This window comes from Diospyros lotus, chromosome 13, assembly GCF_014633365.1.
Source record: "Diospyros lotus cultivar Yz01 chromosome 13, ASM1463336v1, whole genome shotgun sequence".
Lineage (NCBI taxonomy): Eukaryota > Viridiplantae > Streptophyta > Magnoliopsida > Ericales > Ebenaceae > Diospyros > Diospyros lotus.
Window position 1 is genome coordinate 18,488,656 of NC_068350.1, and position 19,458 is coordinate 18,508,113.

General features: G+C 40.9%; 2 protein-coding genes across 5 annotated transcripts in view; both read right to left on the minus strand.

Moving 5' to 3' along the window:
• The window catches only part of LOC127788699 (uncharacterized), a 38,470-nt gene extending 28,526 nt beyond the window's left edge, over nucleotides 1-9,944 (minus strand). For all 4 annotated transcript variants that reach the window (XM_052317283.1, XM_052317282.1, XM_052317285.1 and 1 more), the window contains exons 1-4: nucleotides 9,821-9,944; nucleotides 9,513-9,671; nucleotides 3,204-3,249; nucleotides 3,058-3,109 (exon numbers count right to left, since the gene is read on the minus strand). In XM_052317283.1, coding sequence (XP_052173243.1) covers nucleotides 3,058-3,109; nucleotides 3,204-3,249; nucleotides 9,513-9,671; nucleotides 9,821-9,865 — 302 coding nt within the window. In that variant the 5' untranslated portion in view covers nucleotides 9,866-9,944. The remainder of the gene's footprint in view (nucleotides 1-3,057; nucleotides 3,110-3,203; nucleotides 3,250-9,512; nucleotides 9,672-9,820) is intronic.
• A 7,351-nt stretch (nucleotides 9,945-17,295) lies between these two features.
• LOC127788094 (uncharacterized) lies at nucleotides 17,296-17,670 on the minus strand. The gene has a single exon (XM_052316208.1). The coding sequence runs from the start codon at nucleotides 17,668-17,670 to the stop codon at nucleotides 17,296-17,298; it is 375 nt and encodes a 124-aa protein (XP_052172168.1).
• Nucleotides 17,671-19,458: the final 1,788 nt, after the last annotated feature.

Genomic DNA, 19,458 nt, shown 5'->3' on the forward strand with positions numbered 1-19,458 from the left:
TAGTTTTGATTTTAACCGCACGGAAGTGTCTTTTGAGAAGGAGGGGCAATCACTAGAGGAAGAGAAGTTGGGATGTGTAAGCTAATGACAAGAAAAGGGCTAAAGAGAGTAAGGAAGGGGAAGTGGGTTCAATGGGCACAATTCTTTTCAATTGTGGCCAAGGAAGACACACTCGAGGGATAAGGGGAGCAGGGGCAGACTTATCTGACAGTCAGCAGCCTGGGAGAGCCTCCTGATCAAGTAAGACATTTGGCATTACTTAATGAATTATTGGTGAAATATGAGGACCTTTTTGCTGAGCTAAAGTCCCAACCCCCTAACCGGTTGTTTGACCATTCAATTAACCTCAAACTAAATACAGAACAAGATAACATTAGAGCCCACCGATACCCACCTATCCAAAAGAATGAGATTGAGAGTATGGTTAGGGACATGCTCCAACAATCTATTATCAAGCCTAACCAAAGCCCCTTTGCTTCCCCTGTTTTGTTGGTCAAAAAGAAGGATGGAACGTGGTGGTTCTATGTAAACTACCGCCACCTGAATTCCATAACAATCAAGGATAAATTTCCCATACCCTTGGTGGAGGATCTTTTGGATGAACTCCTCTACAATGCCCAATTCTTTTCTAAACTCGACTTACGCTCGAGTTATCATCAAATTAGGATGAAACCTGAGGATACTCCTAAAACTGCATTCAAAACCCACCATGGACACTTCGAATTTTTGGTAATGCCATTTGGGCTTACCAATGCCCCAGCTACGTTTCAATCACTCATGAACTGTATCTTTGAACCCCACCTACGGAAATTCATCTTAGTCTTCTTTGACGATATCCTTATCTATAGTTCCACATTTAACCAGTATTTGCTGCACCTACAAACCACCCTTGAAATCCTCCGATCCCACCAATTATTCATTAAGAAATCCAAATGTGAGTTTGGCCAAGGGCAGGTGGAATATTTGGGACATATAATCTCTAAAGGAAATGTGAGCACTGACCCTAAAAAGATTGAGGCAATGGTATTTTGGCCGAGACCAACAACGAGGACCTTAAGGGGATTCCTTGGGCTAACAGGTTATTATCTGTAGTTTGTTAAGAATTATGGAGTGATCAGCTGTCCATTAACCGAGTTGCTGAAGAAGAGAGGATTTAGTTGGGGGCCTAAGGCAGAGAAGGCATTTGAAGATGTGAAGGGGGCCATGAGTAGGGTGCCTGAATTGAAACTGCCAGATTTCGACAAGCCCTTTATCCTAGAGACTGACGCAAGTGGCACTGGTATCGAGGTTGTGCTGGTGCAAGAAAGAAGGCATATTTCCTTCCTAAGTCAAGTGCTAGCCCTAGGCACTCCGGGCTAAGTATTTATGAGAAGGAATTCTTGGCAGTCTTAATGGTTGTGGATGGATGGAGGCATTACATGGAAGGGGGACGATTTATCATCAAGACGGACCACGAAAGTTTGAAGTTCTTATTGCAGCAAAAGCTTCAAACACAACTTCAGCGGAAGGGTATGACCAAGCTCATGGGATTAGATTATCAAGACTCTCGTTACCAAAATAGGTCATTCGTCGCAAGGAGAGTCACAAGTCATCTTAACAGTAACTCGTCACTCACCAGACTCTCTTTTAGTCATCAGCGTCACCTCTCATCATCAGGTCCCTAGTCACCAAGGAGGTCATATGAATAAGGGTCACTCGCACATCATCAAGATAGTCTACCACACTTTAAAAAAAAAAAAAAAAAAACATTGTTGTATCTAGCAACAACATTTTGTAAAGCCCTTATAACCATAGAAACCAAGGTCATGAAACAAGGGGTGGTGCTGTGAATTGGGACGAACAACCCATTCCGTGGGTCGAAATGACCTAGATGGCCTTGGCTTGCAAACTGGATCACCATTTTTGGCAACCCAAATTTTCAACGAGATTTTCAAAATATTTTAGGCTTTTAGCATGATTTGTTGTCAAAGATCCTCTTTTTTTGTTAGTATGAAAGCATGCTCTCTCACATAGATCTAAGAGACACAAGTTTGTCAATGGTGGCCAAAGGTCAATCAAACACATTATGTGTTGGCAACCTACTGCACATGAAGCTCGCACAATGACAACCAAATTGTACGTGTGGGTGCATGGGCTTACCTCCAACTTGTTTTCTTCAACATTGTCTCTAGAGGCAAGCTAACCTCCTCTGATGACTATTCTATAATAGTTTGCAATTTTGTTTGCTTTTCAAAGATCGCTCATGTTGTTCGTTTGTTCATGGCTTTAACTTTCTTTTATTTGTCTTTTGCAATTCTTGATGTTCTTTTGTTGCTTTAGTTAAAATAATATTAATTGTTATCACATTGAGGAACTCAATGGACACAACACCAAAACAGAGGATAAGAATTACCAACATAATTTTAAAACATTAATAAAAGTATTAATTTTTACTTTGAAAACAAGAAGATAAATAATTTGATTAGTATAAATTTAATATCAACTTGAGTGAATGTTCAAAACATACCACAAACCTAGATAGCATATCGACTAAGCCTACCCCCACCTACCGCCTATTATATTATGTACCTCGTACTGACCCATAGGATATTGTGATCCTAGAAACTATCCATATAACTCATATCTTACCTAAGACTTTGGCATAATTGACAACAAAACACATTTAGGGTTTTGATTAAAAGGAAGGGAAAAATGGATAGAAAATATATTTACCTTGAAAGCTTGACCTATTAATACAACAAACAGGCCAAAAACTCTAAAAGAAATAGTTAAAATAGTGACCACCAATATAATGCAACAGCAGAATTAACGCAGTTTACATGTCATAGGCCAGTTATATCTCAAGAATTAACTGAATGATCTCTTGAAGCATCAGCCCTTATAGAACAGTTTAATTGCTTGTGAGATTATTGAGAACACAAAATACAAAGGATGAGCAGCAAGACACAAAATTACCAAAGTTGGAATTAACTCTCTGTTGAAGCAGAAAGACACAAAGTCACCAGAATTGAAATCAACCAATAAGTTCAACAGAAATGGAAGGTAAGTAATAAGTACTCGGCTGATGTTAGTGATTCCCTTTGACTTTTTTCATTCTTCCTTGGTAAACCTTTGGCATTGCATGGAAAAGCCTTCAGAAAACTTAGTTATACAAATGAAATGGTAGAAGCATGGCATTGCAATGAATAGATGTCACAGAACACCTTTTTGATCTCCAGAGCTGCTATGAATATCTGGTGTGCCATAAGCCTAACATTATTAAAAAGAGAATGATGTCACAAGACAACTTTGAGCAAACCTGCTTCTGTGAATGCTAATGCACATTTAAAACTATTGGTTAGACATTACAGTTATATATAATGCATTATTTGCTCTTTGCTCTACTAGTAGGCAACATATCAAGCATATAATCACCATTATTTAAATGAGTAAGCAAACATATTTTGCACAACTATGAAGAATGGAGAGATTGAAACAATATTTTTATCCACTTCTCCTCTCTCTGTGGACTCTTTGTCTGAACCATGTGTAAAAGGAATCAATAATAGGACTGTTGCAGTTATTTAAAACAAAGAAATTATTAACAGTTGGTTGATAAGCCAGAGTTATTCGTGACAGAAAGGATATAAATAATCTCAACCGTGAATAACTGAAATTTTTTAGGATAAATTTCACAAACAAAATAGTGACACCAATCTAGAAAGATGAGAACGGCCTGTAAGACCGTAGTGAATCTGACAGTGAGTTCCAGAGAAATTCTCTAGAGAAAGGAAGATAGAATCCGAGAAAGAGAGGGAGAGAATTAAGGAAGAATTCAGAATGAGTTTTGATTCAAAAATTCAGCATGATCCATACAGTTTGTGCGGTCCTTTATATAGGGAGGATACCACGTGTCTATTCCCGCCAAGGCGAGGTTATTTACATGACTGTCCTCCTTCTAGAATTAACCACATAATTACCTACCCATGTGCATGTGACACTCGCCACTTGCATGACTTATTCCCTAGCTAGTGACTTATACCATGACAAATTCCCCCGGGCTTGAAACATTTCTTGTCCTCAAGAAATAGTGAGTAGACTAGCTGTTTGCCAAAATTGCCTAAGCAGGTCCGGTAAGTACTCCTAGGTGTTGCTGTCATGTGGAAGGTTGGACCATTTAACCAGCACCTAAATAATTGGGACCCCGTGCTTGTAGAGTACCCGCTCGTCCAAGATTGAGCTCAGTTGTGCTATAACATCTACCTCTCTTGACATTTGCGGTAGAGTAGAAGCTACTTATTGATCTCCTACTGACTTCTTAAGTAAGGATACATGGAAAACTGAGTGAATCCTCGTCTCCTCTGGCAGTTTAAGCTTATAGGCCATAGTGCCTATCTAAGCTTCAATAGTGTAGGGCCCGTAGTACTTGGGACTTAACTTGGTTATCTGGCCCTGAGCAATCTTCTTGAGATGTGCTGGTCGGAGCTTTAAATAGACCTTTTCCCCTACATCAAATTGCCTCTCACTTCTCTTTTTATCCACGTATTGCTTCATGCAGTTTTGGGCCACTGCCAATTCATTCTTGAGCTACTGTAATACATTCTCTCTTTTTTCCAAATAATCCTCCACTGTGGCCACCGTAGTGCCTTCCCCAATAGCTGGAAGGAGTGGGGGTGGATAGCAAAACAGTGCTTCAAAAGGTGACTATTTAATCGAGACATGGTGACAGGAGTTGTACCACAATTGTGCAAGAGAAATCCATCTGTGCCATCCCTTAGAGTGAAGGAAACATAGGCACCTTAGATACCCTTCCACACACTGGTTCACCCGCTCGGTTTGGCCATCCATCTAAGGATGGTAGGCTATAGACATCTTCAATCTCACTCCTAAGGCCTTCATAAGCTCCTGCCAGAATAGGCAAGTGAAAATCTTATCTTGATCCGAAATTATTGAGTGAGGGATCCCATGCAGCTTCATAACTTGGTTGAGGAAAGTTCTAGCCACTTCCCAAGCGAAATATGGATGAGTTAACCCAATAAAGTGAGCAAACTTCATGAGTCTGTCCACTATGACCATAATAAAGTCTTTGCCTTCCGATTTAGGTAAACCCTCTATAAAGTCCATGCTGATGCTTTCCCATGCCTGAGCAGGGATAGGTAGGGGCTAAAATAAACCTAGGGAGGCTATTGTTTTATGTTTACATCGGCTGCAAGTATCACAGGCCATTACAAACTCCGTTACATACCTTTTCATCTGGGGCCAATAGAAGAGTTGTTTCACTTTGTGATAAGTGTTCTGGATCCTTGAGTGGTCACCCATTGGTGACTCATGTAGGGAGCTCAATATCTTCTTCTTTAAGATCTCATTGTTCCCTATCAGTAATCTCCGTTTATGCCACATTATTCCATGACTCAGCCTATATCCAAGCTTGCTGTTAAGGCTGAGTATTAACTATTCCTTAAGCTCTTGCATCTTCTGATCTCCTTCATAACTTTTCTCTACTTCCATATACTAGTCCAGGGTCACCATCGTGAGGGCGGCAGTGTGTCCTTCTTCAAAGCATCTAGAGAGGGCATCAGCAACCACATTCTCTCTTCTCTTCTTATATTGGATGTAGTCCAAACCCATAAGTTTGGCCATTCCTTTCCGTTGAAGATGTGTCTATAGTTTCTGTTGGAGAAGAAACTTAAGACTTTCGTGGTCAGTGAATATAATGAACTGACCGCCTTCTAAGTAATGTCTCCACCTTTCCACAGCCATCACCACTACTAATAACTCCTTCTCGTATATGCTCAATCCGGCATGTCTGGGAGATAGGGATTGACTGAGATAAGCTAAAGGCCTGCCCTCTTGCATTAACATTGCCCCTATACCCATTCCACAAGCATCCATCTCAAGGATGAATGGCTTATTGAAATCCGGTAATCCCAGCACCAGCTCCTTGGACATGGCATCCTTCAATTGCCCAAATGCTCTCTCTACCTCCAGTCCCCACTTAAACCCATCTTTCTTCAAGAGTTCGGTTAATGACCGACTGATGAGGCCATAATTTTTTATAAAACACCTGTAATAGCCAGTGAGTCCCGGGAAACCCCTCAAAGCCTTCAAGTTAACAGGCTTTGGCTAATTCACCATAACAGCTACCTTCCTAGGATCAATACTCACCCCCGCCCCTGAAATATCGTGGCCCAAGTACTCCACTTGCTTCTGGCCAAAGGCGCATTTAGACCGCTTAATATACAATTAGCTGGACTTAAGGATATCAAATGTAGTCCTTAGGTGTTGCAAATGTTGAGTGTAAGTTTGGCTATAAATTAAGATGTCATCAAAGAAAACTAAGATGAATTTACGTAGGAAAGGCTCAAAGACTTGGTTCATAAGTAATTGGAAGGTAACGGGAGGATTGGTGAGCCCAAATGGCATCACCAAGAACTCATAGTGGCCATGATGGGTTCGAAAAGCGGTCTTATGGATGTCATCAGGTTTCATGTGAATCTGATGGTAGCCTGAACGTAAATCTAGTTTGGAAAATATTAAAGCATTCTTTAGTTCATCGAGTAAATCTTCGATGATAGGAATTGGAAACTTATCTTTGATGGTTAAGGCATTAAGTTGATGATAGTCAACACATAAACGCCATGCCCCATCTTTTTTTTTTTTGACAAGTAGGACAGGGGATGCATATGGGCTTTGGCTTGGTTGGATTAGGGGCTGCTACAACATTTCCTTCACTATCTTTTCAATTTCGATTTTCTGGTGAGGGGGGTATTGGTATGATCGAATGTTAACAGGTTCGGAGTTAGGTTTCAGGTTGATTGAGTGGTCGAGGGATCTTTGGGGTGGCAGAAAGTTAGGTTCTACAAACAATTCCTCATACTCAGCCAACAGTATATTAAGACAATCTAGTTGTTGTACCTCTATTCGATTTTGATCTCAGCTAAGTGTTGTTAAGTAAGACTCTCCTTGCAGCTCATTTCCTTCCTCTGCCTCCTCAATAGCCTGGATTGAGAACAATTGGGTCACTTGAGCCCACTTGCTTTTGAGCAGCTTCTACAACTTCCTTCCCATGATCATCTTACAAGCCCCAATCTCCTTGCTACCTGTGAGAGTCATTTTCTTGCCCCCCCCCCCCCCCCTAATTGTCACTTCCATTTGGTTAAAATCGAAGCTAATAGGGCTCACTTGTTTCATCCAGTCCACTCCAAGCACTACATCACAGCCTCCTAGCTTGAGTAGTCTTAAATCCGCCTCAAACAGCTCACCTTGCATTTCCCAACAAAACCCAGCGCAAGCTGACTTGCTTAGCACCTTGTGACCATTGACAACGGTCACTGACAGGGGTTGGGTCCCTGTCATCCGACAATGGAGCTTCTTAGCAGTGCCCTCATCCAAGAAACTGTGTGTAGAGCCACTATCAATTAAGATCATTCGGCTGCCATTCGATACCCTACCTTCCACTTTGATAATCTTGTTGTTAGTTAACCCCTTAAGTGCATGTAACGAAATTTCTCCGTTATCTTCTTCTTCGTTTCCCACAGCTTCTTCTTCACCTTCTAGCAAGAGTAATTGCCTCTTGCATTGGTGTCCCGGGTGGTACTGGTCACCACATTTAAAACAAAGCCCAACCTGCCTCCTTTATTCGAACACATTACCACTCTGGCCTACCGAGTGGCTACCAAGTGCAGTCACTGTCACCCCCCTTGTCCCAAGGTTCACCCTGCCCAACTCTCTTCCATATCCTCTCATCATAGGCATCATTGTTCTCCCATTAGCTCCTATGTTTTGCTGCCTTTGTTTCTTTATGATCATTTCTACCATGATCTCCTCTAGTCTTACATTCTCTGCTGCCTCCTCAATGGTTTCCAGCCTCAACATCTTGACTATAGGTCGAAACTCTTCATTCAACCCGCTTAAGAAACTCGAGACAAAATATGCTTCAGACAGTTGGGGGTTCAGGGTGACCATAATCGATCTCAGCTCTTCGAATCGTGCTTGATAAGCCTGCACACTTCCTCCTTGTATTAATATGTTGAATTCTTCTACCACATCCTTCCTATTTCTGTCCCCGAACCTTTCACATAATTTGTTCGCAAATTCTCCCCACGGACACTCTCCCCTATTCTGTGACCAGCCTTGGTAGCAGGCATCCCCCGCGTCATTGAGGTATGCGGCTGTCAAGGATACCCTTCGTTCCCTCGATATATTGTACCACTCAAACATCCTTTCACATCTTTTAACCCACCACCGCGGGTTACTCCCATCAAATACAGGAATCTCCATCTTAGGCATAGGGAACCCCGGTTGATTATGGATAACCGGTCCTCCTCACCTAAATTCTACATCTACATCCTCTTCCACTCTCGGTGCTATCTCAATCTCAGTGGTCCCGGTATTTCCGTTCCTTCCTCCGACACCAGTCAGGACTGGTTCAGTCCTTTCCCTTGGCGGGAAATCAGGTGATAGGCTTATCTGGTTTTTGCGTGTAAACATCACCATGAAGCTCTGCAACTGCTTGCGTATCTGATTTCCCACTTCATCCCTGATTCCATCCAACCTCCTCTCCAAATTACCAAGAGACGCATCCACCCTTCTGTTCATCATCGTGATCACTTCATGGTTGTAGTTGGATCCAATTTCTAGAAGTTCCACTCGAGCTTGCAGATCGGTCATCGTTGCATGGAATTGCTACACCTAAGACTCGAAGTTCTTCATTCGAGTTCCTTCCGCCATCTACGTCTTCTGCCAAAAATGAGCTCTGATACTAGATTTGTCAGACCTTAGCAAATCTGATAGTGAGCCGAATTCTCTAGAGAAAGGAAGATAGAATCCGAGAAAGAGAGGGAGAGAATTAAGGAAGAATTCAGAATGAGTTTTGATTCAAAAATTCAGCATGATCCATACAGTTTGCATGGTCCTTTATATAGGGAGGATACCACGTGTCTACTCCCACCAAGGCGAGGTTATTTACATGGCCGTCCTCCTCCTAGAATTAACTACATAACTACCTACCCATGTGCATGTGACACTCGCCACTTGCATGACTTATTCCCTAGCTAGTGACTTATACCATGACACAGCCTTGCATGTATATCCTAATACACAAAACGTGATTCAATAGAAGCAATTATTTGTAATGCTTTAGTTTGCATGTTCGCTGCTTGAACAGATACAAAAGTGACTTGAACCATAAAAATGAAAATATTTTAGATTAAATTTGATATGCAAAATGGTAACAAGTAGGGGTGTGGACAACCTGGTTTGCCCTGATTTGAATGAAATTAGGAACCAAACCATAAATTACAGTTTGCACATATTCCAAACATCTTTAGAAGTTAAACCAAGCAAACTAAATGGCTTAGTTTGGTTTAACGGTTTGGACAAAATATGCACCTAGTAACAAGCCCACAAAAAGAGGGGAAAACCTCGCTTTATAATATAAGTGGAGGTTAGTCACATAAAATAAATTGTGCAAAGAAAAAAAAAACAATAACAAACAAACAAACACGATAAAATTTGCTCACTCATTCACGCACATTGCTTTCGCCATTTTCCACCGAGAAAAACGGCGGCGGCCGCACTTGTCGTCGTGGATGACGACGAAGCCCCGGAATAGACAATTGTTCTCTTACATTCACTGTTCTTCTCCTCCTGCTGCTTACAGCAATGCTCGATTCGTCGACTTCAATCCAACCCTTTTTTCTCCAACCATAGTTAAAAGTTAATCAACCAGAGCAAGAAACAGGTTTAAAGATTATGCGCAATACGCCAGTGTATAGGACGAAAATGAAATTTGAAAGGGATCTATAAAGCTGGAATTCTATAGACTGGGTGACATAATTACCTGAAGGAGAGGATGCGAGCATGGATGGCCCTCGCCAGCGTACATTATCGTTCTGAGCGCCAACGGAGACGATCACATCTCATCCCCGAACGATGCCGGATTGCAGCTTTAGAGGCTATTTGGCTTACTTTTTCTTTTCTTTTTTTTAATGTTATTTATGCATTTTAAACTAAACCTTAAACTATACAGTATAATTAAAATAATAAAAATATTTTTCATTTAAAATGGTGAAATACATGACTAAAATACATTTCACTTAAGATAGTAAGACATAAGAGATATTTTAATCATTTATATACATGTTTGTAACCCAAAGTGTAGTCCTAAATATATAAGTAACATGGTTCTTTTTTTTCAAATTTAAAAGTTGCTTAAAACTTAAAGTCTGGATAACGTTTAAGTTGATAAAGTGTTTGAATAAATGTGCTTTAAAATATTATTTATATATGTTATTGCCAAAATATAATAATTTATTTGTAATCGTGAAAGAATAAAGGGTGTGTGTTTGATCGAAAGAATCTCAAGAGTGTAGTGTCTTATGAGTATTAGGTCTCGTCACCAACGTGCGCTGAGAATCTTATCACCAACGCGCTGAGACCCCTGATGACCTAATGCCCCTAGATGACCGAGTGCCCCAAGATGATCGTGTGCCCCTTTGACGCAACGTGTAGCGCGTGTGTGAAAAAACACATCAAAATAAACCCTTGAAAGAGCAAACTTCAATGGCCGAAGCTTGACTTTCAAAAAGACGCAAAAATAAGACTGTTTTGCTAAGAAAACCCAAATAGGTTACTAAAATTTAATTGATTAAACTTGATTACAAACTCTAGATCCTAGGCATATTTATAGTATTTAGCTAATTCAAATCCATCTAATATTTGGAAAACAAAATCCAACTAGAATCCTAATAAAAATAAATCCTAATCAAACATGAAGTAGAATCCTAAACCAAGTAGAAACATAAAATAAAATCCTAAATCAAGTAGAATTTTAAAAACTTAAGAAATATTAAAATATTGTTCCAACATGATCGGGTCAGCTTTGGGCCGGGTCTTGATTGGTGACCGCATCATTCACCTCTACTTGAGAAGAATTCATCCTCGAATTATGATCTGGGTATGACAACTCAACGTTTGGCAAATACAAAGAAAGATCAGCAACATTGAATGTTTTGGAAATACCCATATGATTTGGCAAATCCACAACATAAGCATTATCATTGATCTTCTTTGTAATCTTGTAATGACCATACTTCTTTGGCTTGAGCTTGTTATGTTATCCCGTAGGAATCCGTTCCTTCTTCAAGAATATCATGACTTCATCTCCAACTGCAAATACCTTGTGCTTCCTATGCTTGTCAGCTGCTGCCTTGTACTTCTTATTCGCCTCGTGCAACTTTTGCTTGACATCTTCCTGAACTGCTTGAACGTGTTCGGCTAAGTCACTACCTACAACACTGAAACCTGGTACCTTTGGCAATTTTACCAAATCCAATGCATGATTAAGAACTTTCATGTATACGATAGAGAATGGTGATCTTCCTGTTGAGCTATGCACAACGTTGTTGTAGGAAAATTTCGCTTGAGCTATGACTAGGTCCCATTGTCTTGGCTTGTCTTTGCAAACACTGTAAATCAGATTTCCTAAGGTACGATTCACCACCTCTGTCTGTCCATCAGTCTAGGGATGTGCTGTGCTACTCAAATTCAAAGATGAATTAAACATTCTCCACAAGGTAATCCAGAAGTGACGCAAAAACCTTGTATCACGATCCGAAGTAATAGTTTTAGAGACTCCATGTAGTCTAACAATCTCCTTAAAAAACAGTTTGGCTGTAACTACTGCATCTGCCATCTTCTTGCATGAGAGAAAGTGCGCCATCTTGGAAAACCTGTCAACCACTACAAAAACAAAATCCATACCTCGTTGGGTTCGCGATAGACCCAACACGAAATCCATAGAAAAATCTTCCCAAATAGCATTGGGAACAGGCAATGGCATGTAGAGACAGGCATTAGAAGAGTGCCCCTTAGCTGTTTGACATATATAACACCTCGCCACAATAATAGAAACATCTCTCCTTGCTCTTGGCCAATAATACCTTCCCATAACAGCTTCAATAGTTTTGTTTCTTCCAAGATGCCCTACTAAGCCACCACCATGCAAATCCCGAATAATTTTCTCACGAAGAGATGTGCAAGGGATGCACAACTGATTTCCCTTCATGAGAAACCCATCATGCACATAGAAATCTTCTGATGGTTGCTGAGACATGCATTGTTCCCACACATGTTTGAAATCCTCGTCTATCGCATGTAATTCTTTCAAGCACTCAAATCCAACAATCTCAACACTAAGGGTCTTGATCAAATCCACACACCTACTCAAAGCGTCCGCCACTCGATTATGTTGTCCCGACTTATGTACAATTTTATATGGAAATTTATCAATAAAAGCATACCATCTGGCATGCATATCACTCCTCATTTGCCTTTGGCTACTCAAGTACTTAAGAGCTTGGTGATCCGTGTAAAGAACAAATTCTTTGGCAATCAAGTAATGTTCCCATGTCTTAAGAGCCCTCACTACTGCATAAAACTCCTTATCATAAGTAGACCACTTTCTTCTGGCTTCACACAACTTCTCACTGAAAAATGCAATTGGTCTCTCCTCTTGGGATAACATAGCACCTATACCCACTCCAATTGTATCACACTCAACCTCAAACAATTTGTCAAAGCTTAGCAAAGCTACAAGAGCAGTACATAATTTCTCTTTTATCAAGGTGAAACTTTGCTCTTGTTCTTTACTCCAATGGAACTTTCCTTTCTTTAAACACTCAGTAATTGGAGCCACAATACTACTAAAGTGTTTGATAAATCGCCTATAGAAAGTTGCTAACCCATGGAAACTTCGCACATTACTGACATTTTTAGGGGTTGGCCACTCTCTAATAGCTCGCACTTTTTCCTCATCTACCTTTACGCCCTCTTTGCTTATAACAAAGCCCAAGAACAACAAGCTCTCACTCATAAAAGTACACTTCTTCAAATTAGCATAAAGTTTGTTTTCCCTCAACACACTCAACACCTCCCGAATATGCCCCTCATGCTCATTAATAGATTTACTGTATATCAAAATATCATCAAAATACACCACAATGAATTTACCAATGAAAGGGCGTAATACTTGGTTCATTAGTCTCATGAAAGTGCTTGGTGCATTGGTTAGTCCAAAGGGCATGACTAAGCACTCAAACAACCCATCTCTCGTCTTGAAAGTTGTCTTCCACTCATCTCCAAGTTGAATTTTGATTTAATGATAACCACTTCTAAGATCAATTTTAGTAAAAATCACAGCCCCATCAAGTTGATCAAGCATGTCGTCGAGCTTAGGAATTGGAAATTTATACCCAATAGTAATTTTGTTGATGGCTCTACTGTCAACACACATCCTCCAACTCCCATCTTTCTTTGGTGTCAATAATGCTGGCACTGCACATGGACTCATGCTAGTCTGAATGTGCCCTTTTCTCAACAATTCCTCTACCTGTCCATGCAAAATCTCATTCTCCCTAAGACTCATCCTGTAGTGTGGTAGATTAGGCAAGCTAGCACCAGGAACCAAGTCAAAGTGGGTCATGAAAATGGAAAGATCGACCCACTCCCACTCAGTCATGACCAAGTTAGCCTTCTTCCACTTGCCTTTGACGCATTTTTTTATCCTTTTTTTTTTTTGGGTTTGGCTCTATTTCTGCTACCACGCTGGCCCCACCTTCAACTAGGTATCAACTCGATTTTTTGGGTATATCAACTGCTCCATGCTCTTTCGACCAAGGAACTCGTGTGAAAAAGTATATGGCCCCAAAAAAATCTTGCGCATTTCCTACCATATTTCGTTTGTCTTTGGAAGACTGTTTGCGTGTAATTGTTCTTTAGTTTTTGTATTCATTTGTAAGCTCCGGTGTCTTTCTGTCCCTTGAGCCCCTATAAATAAGGCTTAAGACTTTCATTTGCTTCACATGCAATCTTGGTTATGGGCGTCTTCTGAACTCAAACTCTCTCTGGTCTCGGCGTGTTTCAAGCCTCATCGCATTTCAAGTATCGTTGCGTGAGATATCTACCCACTCGATCATGATTGTAACATCCCGGTAATTCGGGAATAATTAATAACAATTAATCTACTCCGGAATAGTAATAATTATTAATTTTTGTATTTAAAATAATTTGTGACCGATTGCAGTGGTAAGGATTTGAGTAATTTAGTGAAAATAATAATTATTGAATATTTATGGATTTAAAGGAAATATTAAATTATTTTTGTATTAAAATAAATGGATAAGTAATTATTAAAAATTTGGGAGTATAAGAGTTATTATTATATGGGCTGTATGTGAGAATTTCTAGAAGTTGTGGGATTTAAGTGTAATTTTCAAAAATAATGGTAAGATTCCTTTAAAGTTAATTTAGTGTGTATATACGTTAAGGAAGGCAAGCAACGTGGATGGTCGCGCGCGCAAAAGGGCATGTGGCAGGTCGCGAGTTTGAGTGGCCGAGGGTGCGCGTGAGGTTGGGAGGGATTTTGTGATTTTTCACTAAGAAGGCGCCAGAAACGGCATTGTTTGGAGGTTGAGGCGATGATGCCCCTGTGCTACCACACGACAGCTGCTAGATGCTTCTCTTTTTGCCTTTAAACGTCCATTTTACAATGTGTGTTCGGGCATAAATGAGTTGTAAAGAGAAGGAAAATTGGGGAGAAGAAGACAGCGTGCAGAAGCTAGAAAATGGGAGAAAATTCAGTATAAATTACAAATAAATTTAGTATAATTGAAGATTAAATTAGCCAGGGAAGTAGGAAAATTATATTGAGAATGTTGTGCTATTGAAATTTTATTTAGGTTACGATTTTATTAATTTTGGTTGAATTAAACTATTTTGCAACACGTACCAATTTAGTAACGTGTGATTATAAAAACCCCAAAAAATTGCAAATTAAAGGCAAGCTCCTTGCTCCATTTGTGAATCTCCTTCGATTTGTAGATTTCGTTTCCTTCCTTAGCTTAATTTGGTTTTAGAAATTATTTACGTGCGTTATGGGTATCTGTTGTGTAAATTAAATTTAATTAAAATTAAATAGGAGACTTCTAGAGTTTACGACAATTTTTGTAGAGATTACGGGAATAGGTAGACTGGTAGAATTGCGCAGGGGCCATCATGATGAGGAGGCACGTGTTATGGCAGCGGCCGGAACTTCCACTCGTCGTACCGAGGGGTCTACCAGCTCTTGACCTCTTCGATGGCGCAGGCCTGCAAGAGTTTCTCCAACCAGGGTTGAAAGGCATCTTAGACCAAGGGGTGACTATTAGAGTGTAGAAGTCCATTCTCCTATGGAAAGCCCATCATCAGTTCCTCTCTCTCAGAAAAAATCCACTGACGTCCCTTCACTTGCTCCCAGCTCCCGGGGAGGACGAAGTTCATCTTCCTGATTTGCTAGAGACATTGCGCTAGTGGATGAAGAATGTCGTCGCCCCGTGATCCCCAATAGGAAGGATCGTCGTCACCTTGATAGTGAGAAGTCGATGGGGTCGCCTTCTATCCTTCCTATTCTAGGCGAGGTGAAGCATATAGTGATCCTTAGGGACGGAATGAAGGTTTGTGGCGAAATTTTCAAGTTTCCCACGGAGTGCTAGAAACGAATTATGTTTTTGAACCTGGACTTGGTGCCCTTCTCATCTACTCCATTTTCCCTCGCGATGAGCGACGATTCATTGGCAATAACCATGCCTAGGCCAGGGATGAAGTCGAGCAATACCTGGTGTAAGGGATTTAGGGCATCATTGCCTCTAATGCAAATGATAAGGCATATCGTGAGCAAGTGGATGCTCAAATGTCGAAGTGGAGGAACAGTCAATCCGCATGGAATGAAAAATGTTAAGAGCTAAAGTCTCGTGCTCTCCAGGTGGAGGCTGGGAAGCGAAACATAGAGGCGGAGCTAGAAGGGATGCGTGCCCAGCTCTCTGAGGTTGCAGTTGGCACCTCGGGTCTTCAAGGGGAAATTCAAGATTTACGCCCCAAGCTGGAGGCCGCAGAGCAAAGGAATGTCGGGTTAATGATGACGTATGAGAAACTTCTATAAGAACATTCCTTGCACTTATCGAGATAAAGATAAGCCGTAGGGATGCCTACACCATTCATGCCGAAGCGGTGAAGGAATATCGTCTTTTGACCAACTGCCAAGATAGGAAGGGGAGGTATGTCGCAGGCTTTTTGAAGTATGGCTTTCATATGGCTCTCATATGGCACACACCCATCTGGAATCTCAATGCCCTGGGGAGACTTTTCCTGAGCTTCTACTTACTCCTAAGGTTGAGGAGTCTACCCACGTGGATTGGCGCTAGTTTGAACCGGACGCTCCCATAAGTCTTTTTTATTTTGATTTTTTCATGGTGGACAACTTGAAAATTTTGACGGGCCCATGGGATCCGTACACTTTCAACCGTGGGGGGAAGGATGTAGTAGACACTCTTCAGGACCTCGAAGCAATTGAGGAGGATCCTGGAGCAACTATTGAAGGTGTGTCAGATACGGTTGAGGCTAAAGAATGAGAACTTCCAACGGTGCCTATTGAGATTCCTGCCGCATACTTTGGGTCTACTAGGCGCTCATCTCGAAAGTCTTGCTCCACCGAGTAGATCTTCTGTTTTCTCTTTATATATATATATCTTGTACTCTTTATTGTCCTTTCAGCAATAAAGGTTATCGCTTCATTCCCAGTATTTGTCTTCCTTGATTTTCTTAATATCATTAACACCTTAGGTTTATCTTTAATGTCTAGCTATGAGCGGGACAAGGGGTTTGGACTTATTCTTCAATGTCTGCCCTTGTCTTAGACAATAGGTTAGGGTTTTTCCCTTGTTGTCGGGCCGTGAAGGGGCAACAAGTTTGAATTTATTTTTCCCTCGTTGCCGGGCCGTGAGCAAGGTAATGGGTTTGAATGTATTTTTCCCTTGTTGTTGAACCATGAGTAGGGCAACGGGTTCAAACGTATTTTTACCTCCCTGTTAAGCCATGAGCGGGGCAACGGGTTTGAAAGTATTTTTACCTTACTGTCAGGCCATGAGCGTGGCAACGGGTATGAACGTGTTTTTACCTTGTTGCCGAGCTGTGAGCGGGGCAACAGGCTTGATTGGATTTCTTGAGTTTCCTTTCTGCAAGTAAATCACGCAAATAAATGCCAAACAAAATAAAAGTAATGAACACACAAACATTTTTATGTGGTTTGGTCAAATATGCCTATGTCCACGGCCCAATTAGAGCTTATGTTATTACTCGTACTTTGTCACATATAACGTCCATATACAACTTAAGATAATTCAAATTCCACATCTTCCCAAGGGTTTCTCCTGAAAGGGTTTGTAAAATACATGTGTTGGGACCAATCAATTTCTGTATACGATATGGTCCCTCCCAATTAGCTCATAATTTTCCATCATCCTTGAGCGCATTGGTCACAACAGACCTTTTGAGCACCAAATCCCTTTCCTCCATGGTCCTATTCCTTACTTGAGAGTTATAATAACTAGTGATTCTTCTATGATAAGCAGCCATCTTCATAGCAGCGTACTCCCGCTTCTTTTCAATCAAATCCAGGTTCTCTCGCAATGCCTCAAAATTCCTCGTGCCATTATCTTCCTCGTATGCCATCAGCCTAGGAGATTTAGCTGAAATTTCAATGGGAATCAAGGCTTTTGTTCCATACACCAAATTGAATGAAGTTTCACGAGTAACGACTCGACTGGTTGTTCGGTAAGCCCACAAAATCAATGGTAGTTCATTAGCCCATCTTCCCATGGCCCCTTCAAGGCGGGTTTTTAAGCCATGTAATATGGTTTGATTGTTGACCTCCGCTTACCCATTGGCCTATGGATATTCCACTAAAGCAAATCGTAGCCAGATCCCCAGGTTGTCACAAAATTTTCTAAACAAGTCACAATCAAACTACTTTTCTTGATCTGTAACGATAATTCTTGGAATTTCGAACCGAAAAACAATGTCTTTCCATATCATTGCTTCCACTTTTCTTGCCGTAATGGTGGCTAATGCCTCAGCCTCAATCCATTTGGTGAAGTAGTCAGTGGTTATCAATAACAATTTTCTTTACCCTGGTGCTTGCCGGAATGGACCCAAAATGTCTAAGCCCCATTGAGCGAATGGTATAGACTAGAGCACAGGCTACAACTGAGATATCATGGCAGCCTGGATTGGAGCATGTCGCTGACATTTGTCACATCACTTGACTTTCTTTAAAGCATCCAATCATAACGTGAGCCAAAAGAAACCTGCCCATAAGACTTTAGATGCCAGGGTTCTTACTCCCAAATGCAAACCATATACCCCACTATAGATTCCTACAAGTGTATATTCGGCCTTCTGAGGGCCCAGACACTTGAAAAGTGGTATAGTGAAAGTCCGCTTGTACAATACTCCATCTATAATGATAAACCTTGCAGCCCGTATTCTAAGTTTTCATGCTTTCTGTCGATCGTTGGGTAGTTCACTGCTGGTCAGATATTGATAGAGATGTGTTCGCCAATCCATTCTTGTTCCAACACATATCACTTCCTTCTCTTCAATGCTCAGTTGATGAAACACCTCAACAAAAACTATTCACCCGATTGTTTCTTTAGTTGACTCTAGCTTGGACAAAGCATCAGCGTGCCCGTTGAGCGATCAATTTATTTATATTAACTGAAAATTTTGAAACATTTGTGCCATGTCTTTTACATTGGCAAGTATTGTGCCATCACCGGTTCTCTGGTCTCGTACTGCCCATGGAACTATTGAACAATCAATCAGAAGTTACTATGGGCAATCAACTATGTTATTTCCAAATTTCGTGATAACCTCATTCCAACAATTAGTGTCTCATATTCTGCCACATTGTTGGAGCTTGGGAAAGTGAATCGCAGAGAATATTCTAACGTTTCTCCCTTGGGGGTATAAGTACTATCCCAGCTCCACTTCCTTGCGAGTTGGACGCACCATCTACAAACAATAGCCATTTGGTCTGCCTATCTCCCCCCGTCTTACTAGAGTGTGTACATTTAATGATAGAATCTACCAAAGCTTGCCCTTTTATAGCCTGCGAGGGCTAGAATTGTATATCATACTCTCTCAATTCAATGGACCATTTGGTGAGGCGATCGAAACATTCAAGCTTTTGTAAGATACTACAAAGGGGTTGGTCTGTCAGTACAACGATAGAATGAGCTTGGAAGTATGGCCTCAATTTTCAAGAGGCGTTAAGAAGAGATAGTACCATCTTTTTAGCAAATGGGTAACGTGTCTCAGGACCTTGTAACACTTTGCTGACATAGTATATTGTTCGATCCATCTGTCCCTATTTTCTAATCAATACCGCACTTACTGCTTTGTCGCTTACTCCCAAGTATAAATATAATGGCTCCCCAGTTTTTAGACGTGTCAATAGGGGAACTTCTTTCAAGTACTCATTTAAGGCCTCAAACAACTTCTGGCATTGTTCCGTCAACTCAAACATTTTCCCAACCCTCAATGCCTGAAGAAACAGGAGTTCTCTCTCGGCTAACCTGGAGAGAAAACGTCCTAGGGCTACCATCC

Bases quoted from the DNA above. Each gene is read 5' to 3' on its own strand.
- LOC127788094 (XM_052316208.1), bottom strand. From the start codon at position 17,670: ATGGGAAGATGGGCTAATGAACTACCATTGATTTTGTGGGCTTACCGA.